This window comes from Vigna umbellata, chromosome 2 (genome assembly GCF_029865625.1).
Source record: "Vigna umbellata cultivar VRB3 chromosome 2, Vumbellata_1.0, whole genome shotgun sequence".
NCBI lineage: Eukaryota > Viridiplantae > Streptophyta > Magnoliopsida > Fabales > Fabaceae > Vigna > Vigna umbellata.
The window spans coordinates 15,177,346-15,198,319 of record NC_142166.1 but is presented as its reverse complement, the minus strand read 5'-3'; the positions used below and the strand labels follow the sequence as shown (position 1 = coordinate 15,198,319).

At 36.1% G+C, this 20,974-nt stretch overlaps 2 protein-coding genes across 2 annotated transcripts; both read left to right on the top strand.

The window, feature by feature from the left end:
- The first annotated feature begins 10,132 nt into the window (after nt 1-10,132).
- LOC124824378 (manganese-dependent ADP-ribose/CDP-alcohol diphosphatase-like) lies at nt 10,133-12,441 on the top strand. Its single transcript, XM_047296807.2, has 2 exons — nt 10,133-10,263; nt 11,287-12,441. The coding sequence occupies exon 2, from the start codon at nt 11,308-11,310 to the stop codon at nt 12,268-12,270; it is 963 nt and encodes a 320-aa protein (XP_047152763.1). The 5' UTR covers nt 10,133-10,263; nt 11,287-11,307; the 3' UTR covers nt 12,271-12,441.
- A 6,062-nt stretch (nt 12,442-18,503) lies between these two features.
- Nucleotides 18,504-20,974, top strand: LOC124824375 (manganese-dependent ADP-ribose/CDP-alcohol diphosphatase-like). Its single transcript, XM_047296804.2, has 2 exons — nt 18,504-18,641; nt 19,893-20,974. The coding sequence occupies exon 2, from the start codon at nt 19,914-19,916 to the stop codon at nt 20,874-20,876; it is 963 nt and encodes a 320-aa protein (XP_047152760.2). The 5' UTR covers nt 18,504-18,641; nt 19,893-19,913; the 3' UTR covers nt 20,877-20,974.

Here is a 20,974-nt window from a genome sequence, read left to right as displayed (position 1 = left end):
TGCAGGTACCTCCCCCTCCTTTGGCGAGTATGAACAACAACAATTGGAGAAGAGCAAGCGTCCCAGACAGCATCCCAGACAGCCAGAAGCAATAAAGACACACCGGACAAATGTACACCGAAACATTTTGGCGCCCACCGTGGGGCCGAGTGCCAACCCAAAGAAGCCGCAAGAAGAGCACTCAGCCTCAATGAATCACCTCTCCGGATAAAGCTACTCCAGCAAGATGGAATCGCTGCATCGCCACCAAGATTCTCCTCCGCGAGCCGTGACGCCACTGTCATTACCAGATCGAATGACGCCTCCAGCGGGTTTCTCTCTTTCTTCTCCCGTGAGCCATTAACGCCAGTATACATCAGCGAAGTCACACCCCCAAAACGGATCCACCCATCAGCCTCCGCCGCGCCACCAGTCGCTGCTGTCACAGGAGCACCATTATTAGGTCACCTTCATCGTCTCCATGATTGCACAATCCTCAAATCAAAAAACCCTAAATTCCTAAATCACCTCCCAAACACTATCACGCTGATCCCACGACGGTGGTGGAGACCACGGAACTCCTATCCACGGTGTATCTCAACAACCCACACCGGCACCTTCATTAGCGCCACCTTTCATATCCCAAAACGCGTAATCAGATCCAACACCCAAAAACCTAGGTCTTTCTCCCAAAGCAGCTAACCAGAAAAACCCCAAACCGGGCCCTGCCCTGACCACGCATCACCGTCGTGGTTCAAGAGCCACTGTCGCGCTCTTATCCTCTTCGGTGTCGCAGCGGTGGCGCCACCTCCGTCATCTCCAAACTCCATCAGGTGCAGCTCAAGCGACAACCACACCAGGGCCATCGCCATCAAAGTGCCACCGCAAAGCATCGCCATCAAAGTGCCACCGCAAAGCCGCCAGTTCATCCCAAGCCTAGGGACTCCATTCTCTTCGATCACCTTGGATCGCGGCTTCTGTCGACAACAACAGCCTCAGGATCGGCCGTTCCGCAGTATGGCTGATTCTAGGGTTTTTTGGGGCAGAACGAATTTTACAGTGAGGCGGTTATCACCCAGGGTAAACCCTTTCGGTGTCTGGTCAAACCCATTCTCCACGTGTTCCGCAACCCTCGCGCAATCCACGCCTCGTTAAGTTATGCCTCCGCAATGTTCGGCTATTTCACATAACGGACGTGCGGCTTCAAGCATCCAACAATCAGCCTCGCCAAGCGTTCCGCCTTTCGGCTTCAATGACGCTCGACCATCCTTGGTCACGAGCGTTCCAGTGTTCGGTCGTTCGACCACACTGATGTTCGACAATTCGGCGCACTCCAAGGTCGTCCACCCTGGTCGACAGCAAGACCGAGTGTCGACCGTGACCGAGCGACCATTTCCAGGTCAACCATCTCCTTGCCGCTCGACCATTTAAAGGTCGACCATCAAAGACGCGACACTCTCCACGGTCGTCCACCTTAATAAGTCCGACACATGCATGGACTCAACGTCCCTTCAAGGTCGACCATCAAGAATAAGCCGCCATCAAGGCCGTCCACCTGGGTCAACCGACAAGACAGAGTGTCGATCATGACCGCTCGACATAGACTTCTTCATTGTCGTTCGACCATTTCCCGGTCGACCATCAAGAATAAGCCGCCATCAAGGTCGTCCACCTTTGTCGACAGACAAGACCGAGTGTCGATCATGACCGATCGACACGACCTTCCTTATTGTCGTTCGACAATTCCCAGGTCGACCATCACAAGCGCGCCACCTTCCTTATTGTCGTTCGACAATTTCCAGGTCGACCATCACAGGCGCGCCACCTTCCTTATTGTCGTTCGACAATTTCCAAGGTCGTCCATTTAAGTCGACCATAACCGATCGACAAAAACTTCCTCCAACGATCGACAATCTCCAAGGTCGTCCGCCTAGGTCGACCATGACCGATCAGCAGGACCTTCCTCATTGTCGTTCGACCATTTCCTGGTCGACCACCATGAATGAGCCGTACATCAAGGTCGACCAACAAAACTGAATGTCGACCGTGACCGATCGACAAAACCTGCCTCATGGCCGTTCGACAATGTCCAGCTCGACCATCAAGAATGAGCCACCACCAAGGTCGTCCTCCTTGGTCGACGACAAGAATGAGTGGCCTCAACGTTCATCCCTGGCGATCAACCATTCCGCCTCACTCATCTTCGGCCACCCTTCTCCATTACGTTCGTCCACTGGATCCCCAATGTTCGACAATCCTTGGCCTCGACCATTCAGCCACCCGCCTCAGTAACGTTCGTCCAATCGAATCCGCAAGCGTTCGCTCATTCGACTACATCTGATGCTCGCACATTGGTCCTCAATGACGTTCGGCGTCTTGGTCTCTACCGCTCGACCATACTTCAACACGAGCATGTCAGCGTTCGAGCGCCACTGACGACGAACACCGCTCGAAAATCCATATCAACGAGCGTTCAAAAACCGCTCGACAAACCATGTCCATGAGCGTTCAAACCGTCCACGCGTTCAACCTATGTGTCGAGCGTCCAAACCGTCCTCACGTTCAACCGCTCGACACTCCATTTGGATTCGGCCACTCGACGCCAACGACGTTCGTTCTCTTGGGGCCAATCGTTCGCCCATTAAATCTCACGGACGGTCGGCTTAGAGCGTTCATCGCTTCGCTAAACATCGATGTCAAACAGTCAGCCGTTCGGCCTCACGCTTCGGATTCGAACGCTCGACAGTGCCTGCGTACGGGCGTCCTAACATCCGAGCGCCACTGTCGTCCGACCCAGCTGACGATCAGCCATCCGGCGTCAATAACGTTCGTTCTCTAGACCTCAATAGTTCGGACGTTCAACCTCACGGACGTTCGGCCTATAGCGTTCGTCACTTCACTCATCATCGACGTTCGGCCTCAAGGGCCCAACACTCAGTCACTGATCATTCGGCCACCATTCCATCTCCTGGACATTCGGCCTCTAGCGTTCGATCATGCACGATCTCAACACTCAATCGTTCGGCCATTCTCCTGTTCGGCCTCGCCCTTTGGATTCGAACGCTCGACAATCAGCATGCGAACGAGCGTCCAAACAGTCGCGCGTTCGTCCTCGCCCTTTGCATTCGAACGCTCGACAATCAGAATGTGAACGAGCGTCCAAACAGTCATCCGTTCTTCCTCGTCTTTTGGATTCGAACGCTCGACAATCAGTATGTGAACGAGCGTCCAAACAGTCGCCCGTTCGGCATCCCTTTGGTTTTCAACAACCCGACCTCACATTCGGCCTCTACTGTTCAACCATACATCTACACCAGCACTCAAGCCTTGGGCCGTTCGTCCGCTTATCTCAGTTGTTCAACTATAGGTCTCAATTATGGTCGGCCGCCTGGCCTCCACCCTTTCGCCTCAGTCGTTCGGCGATTTGCGTCTCAAGCATTCCAGCATTCATTTTCACGAACGCTCGGCCTAAAGCGTCCAACACTCAGCCTCCCTGATGTTCGACAACTCGATCTCTACGGCTCGACCACTTATCGAAACGACCGCTCTACCATGCGATCCTATTGACATTCGACCGCCAGGTTTAAAACACTCTATATTTTTATATATTGTATATCTTATGCAGGTCACAGTAGACGGCCAACAGAAAACCGAGCGTTCTACGGGATACACTCCCTCTGGTAGTTGTTCGCCCAAGAACACCCAGAACATCAAACGCTCGACAAACCATGTCCATGAGCGTTCTACGGGATACACTCCCATGGGTCACTGTTCGCCCAAGAACACCCAGTACATTCGGGATACACTCCCACGGGTAACTGTTCGCCCAAGAACACCCAGTACATTCGGGATACACTCCCACGGGTAACTGTTCGCCCAAGAACACCCAGTACATTCGGGATACCCTCCCACGGGTAATTGTTCTCCCTTGAACACCCGATATACCCTTGCTCGACCACCAGTGTCAACGAACGTTCAGTGTCGGCCGTTCGGCCTCAAACCGTTCGTCATTTGGTTTCACTGCTCGACCACTAGCGTCAACGAACGTTCAGTGTCGGCCGTTCGGCCTCAAAAGCGTTCGTCAGTTGGTTTCAACCGCTCGACAACCCATATGTTTGAGCATTCACACAGTCAACCGTTCGACCTTGCCCTCTGGATTCGATCGCTCGACAATCAATGTAGACGAGCGTTCAAACAATCGGCCGTTCGGCCTCGCCCATTGGATTCGAGCGCTCGACATTCAATTTGTACGAGCGCTCAATAAGTCGACCGCTCGGCCTCGCCCTTTGTCAATGAATACGAACGTTCAAACAGTCGTCCGGCCTCCCTTCGGTTTCTACCGCTCGGCCATACATATCCTCACGTTCGGCCTCACTCATTCTAGCTTTTTGCCATTAATCTCCACGTCTTCGTGATCCCTCAAACTCCACTACTCGTTCATCCTTGATTTAAAACGTTCAAATCACACATGAACGACAACCAGAAACACGCTCCCCAACACAGCGAATACAACCTCCCTCAAACCCATAAGTCCTATCGTTACCACGTCCATAAAACAGAACGGTTAACTCGGACTTGGGGGGCATGTTATGTAGTAAGATATTTTAGATATTTATTATATAAAATATCTTAGATATTTTAAACGGTTGGTTACTTAACCACATTTTTAGGTAAGGTGGTTATTTTTATTTTGGCTTATAAATACAATGACAGGGTCAAAGTCCAGGTACGTTCTCTTTATGCTCTAGAGACCCTAAATATTATTTCAGAGTAATATCCAATTACTCTCTTGAGAGCTGAAGCTCCATAACTGACATCTGACTTGATCTTTGCAGGTACCTCCCCCTCCTTTGACGAGTATGAACAACAACAATTGGAGAAGAGCAAGCGTCCCAGACAGCATCCCAGACAGCCAGAAGCAATAAAGACACACCGGACAAATGTACACCGAAACACACAAGAAACGAAAAAGAGAAAGAAAGGGACATTGAGCTTATAGAGTCAAATTTCGATACTCGTGAAAAATAATGGGTGTGTGCCAATTGTAAAATTGTTTACTTTGTGAAATATGTGAAAGTGAGCTTTATTTCTGTTCTCCTATTTTAACAGTATTTCTCATTATTCGTGGTATCTTAAGATATTTTACTAAGTTAATTTTACAAAACGGGTTTATAATGTGAGGTTTATACACTCTTATATACTATGATATTGCCTTATCTATAGTCGATGCGGTACTTCCAATACACCTCTCTCACGCCAAAGAATATATATCTCGTGCATGAGACTATACATTAATGAGTGGTCTCATGGCCATCCAATAGTGGGTGGAATGATATGTCCATCTAACTCATGACTCTGATACCATGTTCATCATAGTAAAAATTATGTATGAGATTAATCTCCCTTGTGTTGTATATTCATATATATTTATAATAGAAGAAATATGGGCTAAGCCAAAAATACAAATAAGAAATAATAACAAACTAACTAAAGATAAAAGATAAAGATAAGATATTTATCTAAGATATCTAATCTAATAATCTAATAATCTAATATATCTAGCACTCATCTTCAAGTTCGTACATACAGTATGTACCAAACTTGTTACAAATATAATAAATTCGTTGTCCCATAAAGACATAGTGAAAACATATGCTTCTACACTCGAGTGATATCAAATTGTTAATGATTTGTGAAGACGACATAGAAGAAGACATACCAACCTAAAAGACTTCCTTTGAGCAACAAATTCTAGAGGTTGCTCCATATAAATCTCTTCTTGCAAATCGCGGTTGAGAAACTCATTGTTGACATCTAGTTGATAAATATGCCATTGTTGAAGAGTCATCATGACTATAAATAAACTAACAAAAACAATATTTGTCACTGAAGAAAAAGTATATATGGACGGATCAGGAACACTAGTGACAAAATAGACAACAACAGAAGAAGCCATAGATGAACAGGAGAGAGAAACCCTAAAAATCCAAGATTATCAAAGCACGAATCCTAAAAGAGAAGAAAGAGTGACATTGTGACAAAATTTTTTCCAAAGAACCTTAACCTGACTTTGATACCATGTTAAAAAGTGGGCTTGAAGCCTAATTAAATCCCACAAAACTAGTTGTAAGGTGAGATTTATATCTACTTATATATTATGGAATTGTCTTATCTCTATGTGGGACTTCCAAACATTGTAATTAAAGTTATTTCAAAGTAATCCAATCACTCTAATGAAATTCTAGAATTTCAAGTTTTCTTAAACATCCTTACCCAATCGACATATATTCTCATAAAACATTTCAATTTTTTTAAAAATAAATTACTCTCCTAAAACGTATTATTTAAAAAGGTTAAAGTTACTTAATGAAAATTTTAAAAATTAAAACAATTGTATTTTTTTAAAACCCTTTAAACTTATAACTAAAAACCAATTAGATAAAAAACAAAGTTTTGAAAGTATTTCTTAAAAGACAATTACATCAAAACTTGTATATTTTATTTTTAGTTTCTATAAATGCATTATAAAATATTTAGAGAAATTAATTTTTTTATGGAGAAATTAAAGAAAAAGATTTAATATTCTATCGAAAATTAAAAGTGTATGTGATTATTTGGGTACTTTAGTAAATCAAACAAATAATAATAATAATAATAATAATAATAATCGTAAGAACTTATAAAATAGAATATTAGAGTTGATAGATGTTTTAAAATAATGAGATCGAGTATAATTTTAAAATAATTCAATAATATAAATAAAATTTCACAAACTTGCTCATTATCTAAAATACTAACGATCTCTCTAGATCTCTTTCTCTGAGTTCCCTCTCCCTTCTCTCTACAATGTCTTACTTCTCGATCATCTGTTTGACAATCAGGAAGTGCTTAGGAGATCACCGCAATGTAGTCTCCAACATCTACCATCAATTTCTATTTTAGAGCAAGTAAGTTTCAGCTCCTTTTTCCTTCCGTTCTTAGTTTGAGATCATGCATAAGGTTTCTTCCTTCACATGTTTGGCTTTCTTTTCTAGTTCCTTGTTGATCAAAGGTTTTAAGGACTCTCTTTGATCACAATTCTATGTTTTGTGGGAGTTTGTAGAGTTCCTTGAGCTCTAAGCAAGGGTAGTATGTCGTGTAGAGCTTAGTCGCATTCTCTTTAAGGTAAAGGAAGCTAGTGTTTATTTATAAAATATGAAATTTACAAGTATGATTGGTAGTTGCTAAAATGTTATGTTGATTTAGTGAAATTGCATTAATTGTGCTAGTGTTAAATTGTCTTTAATAAGTGTAATTCATTGTGTGATGCTTGATGTTGGGTATGATTTTATTGTGGTTTGGAATTGTCTTGTCAAATGTTGCTGATATAAAACTTATGATGTGAAACTGGTGTAGTGTAGAGAAGTAAAAAGTAAGTTGGGTTATAACTCATTTTGGGTCTAAAATGGGGTGTGAATAGGTGAAACTTTAAAGTACAGGTTGAATGAATGGAACTGAGTTTCTGGGTTGAGTCAAGTGTCATTTAGGACATGTAGGAACTTTGAGATAAGGGAAATCTAGTGTAGAATTCAGTGGTTAGTTATCGAGGGTGTATTTTCATAGTTATTGGATCATTTAAGTGGTTTTGAGTAGTGAATTTTTAAAGGAGTAGGTATGTGCTATAGTGGATGGTTAAATTAGTGAATTAGAAGGAGTAGAAGTGAAATTAGGTAGTTTAGAGTAGTCAAGCTGGTGTGGGGTAGCTACTTTTAGTTAGAAATTTGTTTTTAGATGTTTCATAGTGCCTAGGAGGTCATATGAATTAGTTAAATATGTGTAGGGAATAACCGAGGTCAAATTATAAGTATTTTGGGTTTTGGTGTGGCGCTCAACGGTAGTCAACGAGACCTGAGCGCCAGAAATGCAAGAGGTCTGGCGCCTAACTGTCAGGGGGTGGCACTCAGGCGCTAGAATTGTAAGAAGAATGATGCTCAACAGAGGGAAAGTGCCACTCGGCGCCACTTTGTGTAGCTTTCTAGTTTGGTTTTTATCCTTATATGGATTTTGTGGTTTCTTTTAGGGATTGTATGATACTGTATGACATGTTTGGTATGTTTTATGAAAGATAATGGGGATTATGAATGATGTTAAAGTATGGATCAATGTGTGATATGGAATAATGATTTATAAGGAGAAATTCTAAGTGGTTGTTCAAAGTAATGTATTGATGTAGAGACTCAATATTAAAAGTTATCTTGACGCTCTAATAATCGTTCAATCTCAAAATGAGAAAGGGAGTATGTGGTGAGGAGTAACATAAGATCCTAGTTTGTGGTATGGTGTTCTTTGTCCATAGGTGGTCGACAAATTAACCTTGTGTGGTAGCTTGGGAGGGGAGAGGGGGGCAGCTGTTCCACCACTACAAGTGCAAAACTTATCATAGTCTGACATCAATACATCTATACGGATGATCTTGTCGTCCATATAATGTTTAGGATGATTGAATTAATTTATATGAAATACGATGTATGATGAAGTCTTATTATTCCACGTTTGATTCTAGTTTCATTAGCTTATCCTTTTGTATGTTTCCTTGTTGGTTGCTTTGTGAATGTTTGATTATTTTACTATGATCATCTTGTAGATTTGAGTAGAGGGTGATGATGTAGAGGCTTTGGAGGTGATGTTGTAAATATATAATTTTATAGTGTAGACCTTTTGTATAGTTGTCGTTTGAAAAAACCTTATATAAATATCTAGTTCTTTTTCTTTTGGATATTGTAAATATATAATAGTCTTATAGTTATGTTGGATAACTGAATGAATATTTTATATTTCCTTTAAGTTTAATTGTTTTATCTTATTAATTATGTGATAGTTCGTATTTATATATTTATATTATTTGAAATGATATATTACAATAATAATAATAATAATTATATATATAAATTAATTTTTTATTTTATTTTTAACGATACTTTAATATAAAAATTATAATAAAAAGTACATATTTAAAAAAGAAAATAAAAGAAATACAAATAAGCTATCAGATAAATTAAAATAAAAAGTAACTATGTAAATGTTGCTGTGTTTGATTTGATAGAAATAAAAAAAAAAAGAAAGAAATGCGTTAATATTTAATTTTAATTTTACGGTGTTTTAAAATTGTTTGAAAAATAACTAATTTTTATTTGAATTTAAAATATTATACCTAAAAATTGTAAAATCTAAATAATATGTCTTAAAAAATCCATTCAAATTCATTTCATTTTTAAATATTGAACATAGAAACTATATATTTATGTAACTTTAATTTCATAATTTTTTTTATTAAAATCTATATAAACTATAATCAAAATGTTGAAAACAGCTCAAGAGTATATATTTATATGTTGAAAAATAAATTAAACAAAAGTAAAGAAAAAAAGAATGAAAATTTAAACACACACACATATTATATATATATATATATATATATATATATATATATATATATATATATTCATAATTTTTTAATTAAGTTATTCTTTCTATATATACACCAACTAAAACACATAGTCCGTTCATGTTTTTACTTTATTTTTAGAATAAAAAAATAAAATTATTATTATAATTATAAAAATAAATATAAATAATTTATCAAATTTGATTATAGATAATTATTTTAATTGAAAAAAATATTAAATTAAAAAATTCAAGTTAAATTGATAAGTTATTTTAATTTAAAAGAATATTTTTAAAAAATAATATAGAAGTATAGATATTAGTAAAAACGTACCCTAAGTATATTTATATTCATTTCTATATGATAACAAAAATTAATAAAATTATAATTAGAAAAATAAATATAAATAATTTGTAAAATTTAATTATAAATAACTTTTATTCATTTTGTAATGATTTTTATTTGTTTAATTAAAAAATATAAAATTTTAAAAAATGATTAAATATAAAAAAGGTGTTATTTAAAAAGTCAAATTAAATAGAATAAAAACCAAAAAATAATTTTCTTTATATCATTTTATTTATATATATATATATATATATATATATATATATATATATATATATATATATATATATATATTTTCTCTTAAGTAACCATTATAAGAAACTATTGAAAAAAACTGTGTATTTATATATAAAAAAATAGTGAAAAATGAGATTATGTTAAATAAATTCAAGCACACCCACATAAAATAATATTTGGACAATGGAGGTTGAGTAACTTCTTCCTAACCTTCACGCCATTGCTCCGCCTCTGTTTTCAACAAAATATTTGCATTTTCAAATTACTTGACTCAGGTACGTATCTCGATTTCTCTGTTCGATTCTCTGTATGCTGCTCTGAACCCAGACCAATTTCTTTATGAGTGTTCGCCTAACAACGCAGTTATCAAGTTCTAAGTAAATTTTGGGCTTTTAGGAAAATTTAATTTCTGATGCGGTTAAGTGAGGTTCTAATTAATTCTTCTAGTGATCTTTCTTATTTGAGTTTGTCCATCAGCTTGTGTTCTTGTCCTTGGCGAATTGAGTTTAAGATCTACTAATTTTTCAGATATGCTTCATGAATCACACGGTTTTTATGAATTAATTTTTTAGATAATCATTTTAGAGAAGATTAGCGAGAAAGCTTTTATGAATTAATTTATACATATGAATAAATTTATTTCATTTTCTTTTCATTTTCTTCTATTAGGTTTAACCAGTACTTCTAAGCAGGTTTATCTAATTAAAAACCTTAGATATCTAACCCTTCAATCAAAATTCCCTATAAACCTACAAAATAAAGAAAGAAGAGGATTGAAAAATGTGTTCGGTGACATAACCGAACGCCCAAGTTACTCGGACACAGGATGAAACACTTAGAGCAGGAGTGAGGTTGTTTTCTCATTCACTAACCGCCTATGTTTTCTTTTGTGTTTGTTAGTTATTTTGTCCTCATGGGTGAAACAGGAAATTCATCTCAAATGTTTTAATTTATAATAAATACAGGTTTAATATACTACTTATGTTTATGTTAGATGATGAATGGAAACTGCATTTTCTAATCTTGGTTTGATGAACTTGACCACATGAAAGTTAGATGGGGTTGGAACTACTTTTCATAAGAAAATCTTAGGAACAGATAACTTGAACACAGGCTAAGTTAGCAACTTAACATTTTGCCTTTTTTTTTGTTTGCGGTTTGTATTCTTTACCTTCTGATTATCTGAATAGTTGCTGAGGTGACAATTTGATGACTGGTTCCAGTTTGAGTAAATTTAGACCAGATTGCTCTTGGAAAGTACTGCTTTGTTGACTTTATAAATGTTTAATGTGTGATAGGGGCACGTAGAGATAGACGCCATGGTTTCTTCTCGTGGTCTAACTACTAAGCAACCACTTTTTTCTTTTGGATTGATTTCTGATGTCCAATATGCTGATATTCCTGATGGTCGCTCATTCCTTGGTGTTCCACGATATTATAGGCACAGTATTCTTGTGTTGCAGAGAGCAGTTAAAGAATGGAATACTCATCAGAAGCATATGTTTGTGATTAATTTTGGAGATATTGTTGATGGGTTTTGTCCCAAAGATCAATCTCTTGGTACTGTACAGAAAGTTGTGGACGAATTTGAGAAGTTCAAGGGGGGACCTGTGTATCATATGATTGGAAATCACTGCCTATACAATCTCCCTCGCAGCCAGTTGCTTCCGTTATTGAAGATCCAAAGTCTTGATGGCCGTGCATACTATGATTTTTCACCGGTGCCTGAATATAGATTTGTAGTTCTGGATGCCTATGACATCAGTGCCATTGGTTGGCCACAAGATCATCCCAAAACATTGGAGGCCATGAAAATCCTTCGGGAGAAGAATCCAAATGAAAATATGAACAGTCCAGATAATTTGGAGGGGCCTGAAAGAAGGTTTCTCATGTTTAATGGGGGTCTTGGAAAGGAACAGATGGAATGGTTGGATGGAGTTCTCCTGGATGCGACAATATTGAATCAGAAGGTGATTGTCTGTTGCCATTTGCCTCTGGATACTGGTGCGGCAAATTTGGATACACTGTTGTGGAATTATGATGAAGTAATGAATTTGATACACAGATACAATTGCGTTAAGGCCTGTCTCGCAGGGCATGATCATATAGGTGGATACTCCATTGATTCTCATGGGATACACCATAGAGTTTTTGAGGCTGCTTTGGAATGTCCTCCTGGTACGAGTGCATTTGGATACATTGAAGTCTACGACGACAGGATATCACTAATCGGAACTGACAGAATGGAAAGTACAGACATGCATTTTAGCCCCCGAAGTTAATTTGTGTTAGAGGATGTGATCTTATTTATAAAAATTCCTATTATCTTTTATTAACAATTGATAGAGTACGTGTGGTCTTATTCTATTCTTACCAAGAGAAAGTTTGTATTTAAAGTTTGAATATTGGTACAGATAAATTGCAAGTTCATGAATTAGGTTTTATGTATTTAACTATTGGATTCTTGAAAATAATTCATCATTGAAAGTTTCACAATTTCACATTGTCTAGGATAAATAATGGAGTGATGATAAAGTAGAGAAGAATGCAAAATAAGATAGAGATATAGATGTCATACTCTAGCATATTGATGAGCTAACGAACATTCGTCTCAAAGATTTTTATTTTTTATAAGAACTAGAGTTGAAAATGCCAATTATAAGTCAAAGAAGATTTGTTACAAAAAAAATTCAATATTTGATAATAACTAGAGTTTTAATCCAAAAACCAAGAAAATCATCGCTCAACGAAAAATCATTTTTTATTTTTATTTTTTATAAGAACTAGAGTTGAAAATGCCAATTATAAGTCAAAGAAGATTTGTTACAAAAAAAATTCAATATTTGATAATAACTAGAGTTTTAATCCAAAAACCAAGAAAATCATCGCTCAACGAAAAATCATTTTTTATATAATGACCATCTAAGGTGTTCTTATATATAGTCACAAATGTTTAAACAAATTAAGAAATCCTAAAAAAAAGTCCAAAGCTATCAAACTAAAAAATAACATGAAAATTTAAAAATAGACTTGTCGCCTAGCGAGTTCTTTCGTCTAGTGACAGTTACAAACTATTTTAAATTAAAAGAAAATTACAATAATTTTAATTGCCTATAACTATTCTATAATTGTGTTCTAAGCCATGATCTTCATGTCTTAATGTTCTTTAAATCGCAAAGGTTGCTCTTCATGTTCTTCTTTTATTGAATCAGGTGATAGTCCTCTATCATACTCTCATTCTTATTGAGAATTTATCCTCAAATTCATATCACTTGAAGATTCGTTCTCCTATGTATTGAATCATGGGATAGTCCTCTATCATATATTATTTTTTGTAGATAATTTGTGCTCAAATTCATTCCACTTGAAGATTCCTTCTCCTTAAGTTTGGTAGTGGGTAGAAGTAGCTCCCTCCTTTTATTTCTCCTTATCATTCCATGAGGTGGATGACTTCTTGTAGAAGGTCCTTTTCTTAAGTTGTTATTTTCCTAGACCTGATCAATGCATCGTCATCCTCCACTTCTTAGATAGAATTCGACCATAAATTCAAGAAGATCTTAAGCATAAACACACACATAAATCAAAGACGCAAATATAAAATAATCCAAAATAATTTTTTTACTGAAATAAGATTTGGATAAGCAAATATCTTATTATCAAAGGGTTCGAGGTCTACCTCTAGGGTCAAATACCCACTTGTAAAAACATCAGTAATGATTAGGTATAACAAAAAAATCTGCGTCCGCGGATATCCGTGGTTAAAACCCGTGACGGATAGTTAATACCTGCAGATATTTACTATCTGCGGGTTGCGGGTAGCGAATATTTTAGTACCCGCTTATAAACGGGTCGAGTGCGGGTATTATATTATCCGTACCCGCGAATATCCGCTACCCGCAAAAAAATAAAAATAAAAATTTAATTTATATTTTATTAAGTTAAATTTAATTAAAATTAACATTAATTTATATTTTATACGGTTAAATTTAATTAAAATTAAATTTTAATTTATATTATATTTTATATATTTTTTTTGTAATTTTAATTAAATTTTATTTTAATAATTTATAAAAATATATTTTTTTAAATATTTGTGGGTATCCGCGGGTATTCATGGGTATTTACGGGATTTAAAATATCTACTGATATTTTTTAAGCGGATATTTGTGCGGGTAGCGGGTTGAGTAATAGGTGGATTTTTTTTGTTGGGTCGGGTTGCAAGTAGGCACTATCAGTGCCCGACCCGACCCGTTGCCATCCCTAGTAATGATGTTATGCCTAAAGAAAAGCAAAAGAACATTGTCCAAACAAACACCCAAACTATAAGTATGATTTGTTGGGAATTCAAGTGTGAGTCTAAGTCCCACATTGGATAGAAATGAGAAAGTAGAACAGTATATAAAGATGAAAGACCCATTAACCCATTACCTTAAGGTTTTGGGTAAAGAGTAGTGTCGACCCCTTATATATTTGGCTTAGATGTTATTGATGTTTGTGTAACTCACAGGGAACCTCCTCCTTGATAGACTCAATAGTGGTATCAGAGCCGATGGTTTGTCTTAGTGACCAGCTCGGGCGAGTATAACGATCCTTATACCGAAAGTCTTCCTAGGGTATTCAGGTAAGCAAATTCCGTTAAGGTACGACGATTGGAAGGGCTACTCATGGTTGTGGTTGGTTGGGAATGCTTCCGTTGGAGGGGGAGTGTACCTATGTGGAAGGGACTCACCCTTGAGGGGGAGATTGTTGGGAATACAAGTATGAGTCTAAGTCCCACATTGGATAGAAATGAGAAAGTAGAGCAGATCCCTTATATAGTTGGCTCAGATGTTATTGATGTTTGTGTAACCCACAGGGAACCTCCTCCTCGATAGAACCAACATGATTTTGACTACCCATAAGTTTGTTTGGATTGGATAGATAAACTAACTCTTGTGTATATATTTCCAAACTTGCATCCTAGCCGATAAGTTTGTTGAGGATGAATAAACAAACTAACTCAAACTTATATATTTTCAAGCTTACATCCTCTTTCTCGGTCTTCCTTTCTTCTTTCCATTGTTGACACCATTGCTCTTTTATAAACAAATCCTCTCTAGGCAACAAAACAAAACGAGTTGAGTTAGTATATTCCTCTTTCAATCTTTCTCTTTTCTTCTTCCTTTTTCGCTTTCTTTTCTTTCCCTCATCTCTCCTTCCTTTCTCCTTCTTCCTTCACTCTTTTCATTCTTCTCTCTCTCTTTCTTTCATTCTTCTTCCTTCTCTCTCTTTTCTTTATCGTCTTCTTCTTTCTCCTCTCTCTTTTCTTTCTCCTCTATCTTTCTTCTAGTATTCTTCTTTTTCTCTTATTGTTTCTTTTTGTGCTATTTGCTTTTATTTTTCTCTTTTCAACACCTCTATCCTTTGCCACATCTTTTTTCCTTCTTTCAAGTATAAAATATAGTTATTGAGGTCTTCATTACTCATGTGACTTGCAATCCAATTATGACATTGAGAATTTTCATGACCATAGTCATCGTATTTGAAGCATATGAGAGAACTTGTTTTATCCCTTGACAATGATTTTCTGTCAAGATTGTGCTCCCTTCTTAGACTATCAATCTTGCCATTCAACTTCACAATTTTGTACACCAAGGTATTGACATCCTCCACCAAAGCCAAACTTATATGAGGTGTCTCTTGTATCCCATGCTCTTTTCTCCTTTGTTAGGCCTTCGAGAGCTACATTTTTTTCCTTCACTAGTACAAAAACAGCGTATAACGTCACGCGTTGAACGTCGAACCACTGAATAACAAACGTTAAAAATGAGCGGTGGAATTTTTGTAAATAATAAAAGGATATAAAACGTCGAATGACTTTTAAATTCGACATCAAAAGGTTAGTGAATTCAATAAAAAATTGTGCGAGAGATTGAAATTTCATTCACTTTATCTTAGCGTGCGATACCCTCTTCTCTTCTCAAACTTTTCTCGAACGAAGTTTGACGAGTATCATATGTAATCTTTCTTTCATTTGATACAAATGCATGCTAATTAATTACTTTATGTATGATTTTTGTTTGTTTTAACCGATTATTTTCGTGCTCTTGTCCTTCATAGACACATTCTGTTTTCTCTCTCATTGTGACGAAACTTTATTCCGACGAACCCACCTTTTAAAGGTTAGTTTTCGTTTTCGTTTTTGCTTTGAAGAACTTATTTGTTGAAGTTGTTTGTTATTTTTTTTTTGTTGAACTTGTTTGTTGTTGTTGTTTAGTTGAACTTGTTTGTTGTTGTTTGATTGAACTTGTTTGTTGTTGGTTATTATTGTTTGTTGTTGATACTACACTACATGTTCATAGTTCATGCTTTATAAAATACCAAAAACTGAATTTTTTTTTGGTTTTTACTTTTCGGGTCTCATAGAATTGTAAAAATGGATCACAGTTAATTAAAACAACAAAAAAAAATTGATTAACGTCAAATATTGGCAAAATTCGACGTTAAGTTAATGTCGTATATTAACAAAATTCGACGTTAATTTAACGTCAAATTTTTTAAATTCGACGTAAATTTAACGTCTCCTGATATGACGTTGTTCGCGAATTCGCTGTCAAAAGCCCAAAATATTCAATGTTATACGTGATTTTTGTACTAGCGCTTGTATTTTGCAAATTTTTAGAACTGCCACTATGCCAGAAAATAACTTTTATACTGGTTTTTGAATCAGTATAAAGGCAACAGAAACATAAAGTATTCGAATTTTTATATCGGTTCCAAAATTGATATAAGAAGTCTACTTTTTATATCGGTTATGAAACCGAAATATAAAGTGATGGAGATGCTCCTTCAACCTTGTTGATGAAGCTAAATGGAAATGAAATGGCATTATAGAAGTATTGTAAACGAGATTAAGAGTGCTTAAAGGTTGCAGTTTTGATGAAGTTCCTTAAAGATGGTTGGGCCAACCTTGAAGGAAAAGGAAGAAGAAGTATAAAATAGAAGACAACTCCAATGAGAACCAAGAAGAGAGGCTTGCAAATTTGGCAAAGTTTCTCTACATTTAATCAAGTTCTAAGTTCTTTACAAAGGGTGTCTCTCCTTTTATAGGTGAAGCTAGAGTACATTGAATCCGAAAGAGCCTAGAAGCTTCCCTTTGGCAAGGGGGAAAGAATGAGAGCCTTTCCCTTGTAACTAACAGGTCAAATGCATTGAATGGGAGCCTCCCTTGATGTTGACCGGTTAAGGCTCCTTCTCCATGTTTTCTTCAAAGCCCAAATAAGCCCACTTAAGTGTTAATCCACCTTTAAGGCCCCAATGATGCACTAATCTTCTTTTGAGTGCACCAAAACCTTTTAACCAAAACTAAACAAGGTTATTGTCCAAATACAAGGCCTAAAATGAAACTATATTACATATTTACAAAGTGTTTAAGAGAAAAGAAGACGTTGATAGTTGATCCTCCACAAAAGTAGACTCCTTGAAGCTTTATCTTCCTTTTCCATCCTCTTGACCATGGCTCTTGTGAGTGGTCCAATATGTGCTCCAGATGGTCCTCCATCAGAAAGTTCGCTAGGAGAGGGATAAATTTGTATATGATCCAAACATTTTATACTAGTTGGAGCCCTAACCAATATAAAAGTATGAACTTTTATTTCAGTTATAGCTCTAACCAATATAAAATGTTAGGCATTTTATATATGTTAAAGCCGCAACCGGTATAAAAAGTCTAACTTTTTATACCAGTTAGAGTTATAACCATTATAAAACGTCCCTTTGTATACTAGTCCTAGCATTAACTAGTATAGAAAGTGACTTTTTTTTTTCAATACTAAATCTATATGTGATACCATCCACATATTGCATAAAATTTGATCCCAGAATACAATTTAGGTATATATATATATATATATATATATATATATATATATATATATATATATATATATATATATATATATATATATATGTAAAGAAAAAAATAATGAATATTGTTTTTACTATTTACACATCAAACAATAGTTCGTAACCTCAATGTATATTGAATACATCTAATACTTACCTAACATCATCTATAAACATTTAAAAGAAATGCAATCCATTGCTCTCGAATCTCCTTTACGACCTCTTGCTTCATTGGAAACACATTACTGAATATCTACACAAGGATAATTATAATTATAAAAATAAATATAACTATAAATAGTTTTTAAAATTATAATTATAAAAGTAAATATAAATAATTTTTAAAATTTAATTATAAATAGTATTTATTGATGTTGTAAATGATTTTTACTTATTTAGTTTAAAAATGTAAAATTTAAAAATAGATTAAGTGAAAAAAGTTAAATATAAAAAAAGTGTTATTTAAAAAGTAAAAAAAAAAATTCTTTATATATTTATATAAATTGTTTTTAAGTGAGAGTTAAAGAAAATGTTGAAAAAAAATGAGTATTTATGTGTAACAAAATAATGAAAAATGAGATTACATTAAATAAATTCAAGCAAACCCATATCAAATAATATTTACTCGTTGACGGATCCGACACCGAAGATTGTTTTAAAATGTTTGAAGGTCTACGACGGTGGTTGAGTAACTTCTTCCTAATCTTCACGCCATTGCTGCGGCTCTGTTTTCAACAAAATATTTGCATTTTCAAATTACTTGACTCAGGTGTGTCCCTCGATTTCAGTATCTCTGTATGCTGCTCTAAACCCAGACTAATTCTTTCTTTCTGTATTAGTGTTCGCCAAACTCATTTATCAATGTTCCAACCAATTTGGGCGTTTAGGAAAACTTAATTTCTGATGCGGTTAAGTGAGGTTCTAATTAATTGTTCTAGTGATCCTTTTAATTCGAGTTTGTCCATCAGCTTGTGTTCTTGTTCTTGGCTAATTGAGAGAGCTTAAGATCTACTAATTTTTCTAATATGCTTCATGAGTCACGGCTGCAAATAATTCATATGCGATTGTGCCTAGTGATGGTAGATTCTACAGGTTGTTTTTTCTTAATAGATTGTTGGTATGTATTATATATATCGTGGCTGTCATATTCTGGTGTAGAGAATGATTTCGATTTGCCGTTGCTGTTGGAGCTATTTAGTGCTATGAATCTATTCTATGGTTGCACTAAATATAATTCATCATGACATGACTCATTTTGAACATTCTACACGTCTTGTTCTCCCTCTCAAAGTTCACCATTCTCCAGTTATCATTTTACTGTATGTGAATAGACATTTTCATTTGAAACACTTATAGAAAAAAGGTAAATAAGAAAAAATAAAATATTATTTTCTATAAGCTATGTTAACTTGTGCCTTAGTTAAAAAATAATCTTTTTAGAAAAGATTAGTGAAAAAGCTTTTATGAATTAATTTATATATATGAAGAATTTTTTTTCTTTTTATTTTCTTCTATTACGATTAACAAGTGCTTCTAAGCAGGTTTATCTAATCAGAAACACTTAGAGCAGGAGTGAGGCTATTTTCTCATTCACTAACTGCCTTTGTCTTTAATGTGTTTGTTAGTTATTTTGTCCTCACGGGTGAAACAGGAAATTCATCTTAAATGTTTTAATTTATAATAAATACAGGTTTTATATACTACTTATGTTTATGTAAGATGAGGAATGGAAACTGCATTTTCTAATCTTGGTTTGATGAACTTCACCACATGAAAGTTAGATGGGGTTGGAACTACTTTTCATAAGAAAATCTTAGGAGCAGATAATTTGAACACAGGCTAAGTTAGCAACTCAACATTTAGCCTTTTTTTGTTTGTGGTTTGTATTCTTTACCTTCTGATTCTCTGAATAGTTGCTGAGGTGACAACTTGATGACTGGTTCCTGTTTGTGTAATTTTAGATCATACTGCTCTGGGAAAGTAGTGCCTTGTTGACTTTATAGTATTTACTGTGTGATAGGGGCATTTAGAGAGAGACGCTATGGTTTCTTCCAACGGACAAGCTACTATGCAACCACGTTTTTCTTTCGGATTGATTTCTGATGTTCAATATGCGGATATTTCTGATGGTCGCTCATTCCATGGTGTTCCACGGTATTATAGGCACAGTATTCTTGTTTTGCAGAGAGCAGTTAAAGAATGGAATACTCATCAGAAGCATATGTTTGTGATTAATTTTGGAGATATTGTTGATGGGTTTTGTCCCAAAGATCAATCTCTTGGTACTGTACAGAAAGTTGTGGACGAATTTGAGAAGTTCAAGGGGGGGCCTGTGTATCATATGATTGGAAATCACTGCCTATACAACCTCCCTCGCAGCAAGTTGCTTCCATTATTGAAGATCCAAAGTCTTGATGGCCGTGCATACTATGATTTTTCACCGGTGCCTGAATATAGATTTGTGGTTCTGGATGCCTATGACATCAGTGCCATTGGTTGGCCACAAGATCATCCCAAAACATTGGAGGCCGAGAAAATCCTTCGGGAGATGAATCCAAATGAAGATAAGAACAATCCAGATAATTTGGAGGGGCCTGAAAGAAGGTTTGTGATGTTTAATGGGGGTCTTGGAAAGGAACAGATAGAATGGTTAGATGGTGTTCTCCTGGATGCGACAATATTGAATCAGAAGGTGATTGTCTGTTGCCATTTGCCTCTAGATCCTGGTGCGGCAAGTAAAGCAACACTGTTGTGGAATTATGATGAAGTAATGAATTTGATACACAGATACAATTGCGTTAAGGCCTGTCTTGCAGGGCATGATCATAAAGGTGGATACTCCATTGATTCTCATGGGATACACCAGAGAGTTTTTGAAGCTTCTTTGGAATGTCCTCCTGGTACCAATGCATTTGGATACATTGATGTCTACGACGACAGGATATCACTCATCGGAACTGACAGAATGGAAAGTACAGAGATGCATTTTAACCCCCCAAGTTAATTTGTATCACAGGATTGCCCCCAAGTTAATTTGTATGACAGGATTGGTTTCTATTCATAAATAATGCCTATTATCTTTTATTACTAATTGATAAAGTA

Coding starts and splice junctions, on each gene's coding strand:
- LOC124824378 (XM_047296807.2), top strand. CDS start 11,308: ATGGTTTCTTCTCGTGGTCTAACTACTAAGCAACCACTTTTTTCTTTT.
- LOC124824375 (XM_047296804.2), top strand. CDS start 19,914: ATGGTTTCTTCCAACGGACAAGCTACTATGCAACCACGTTTTTCTTTC.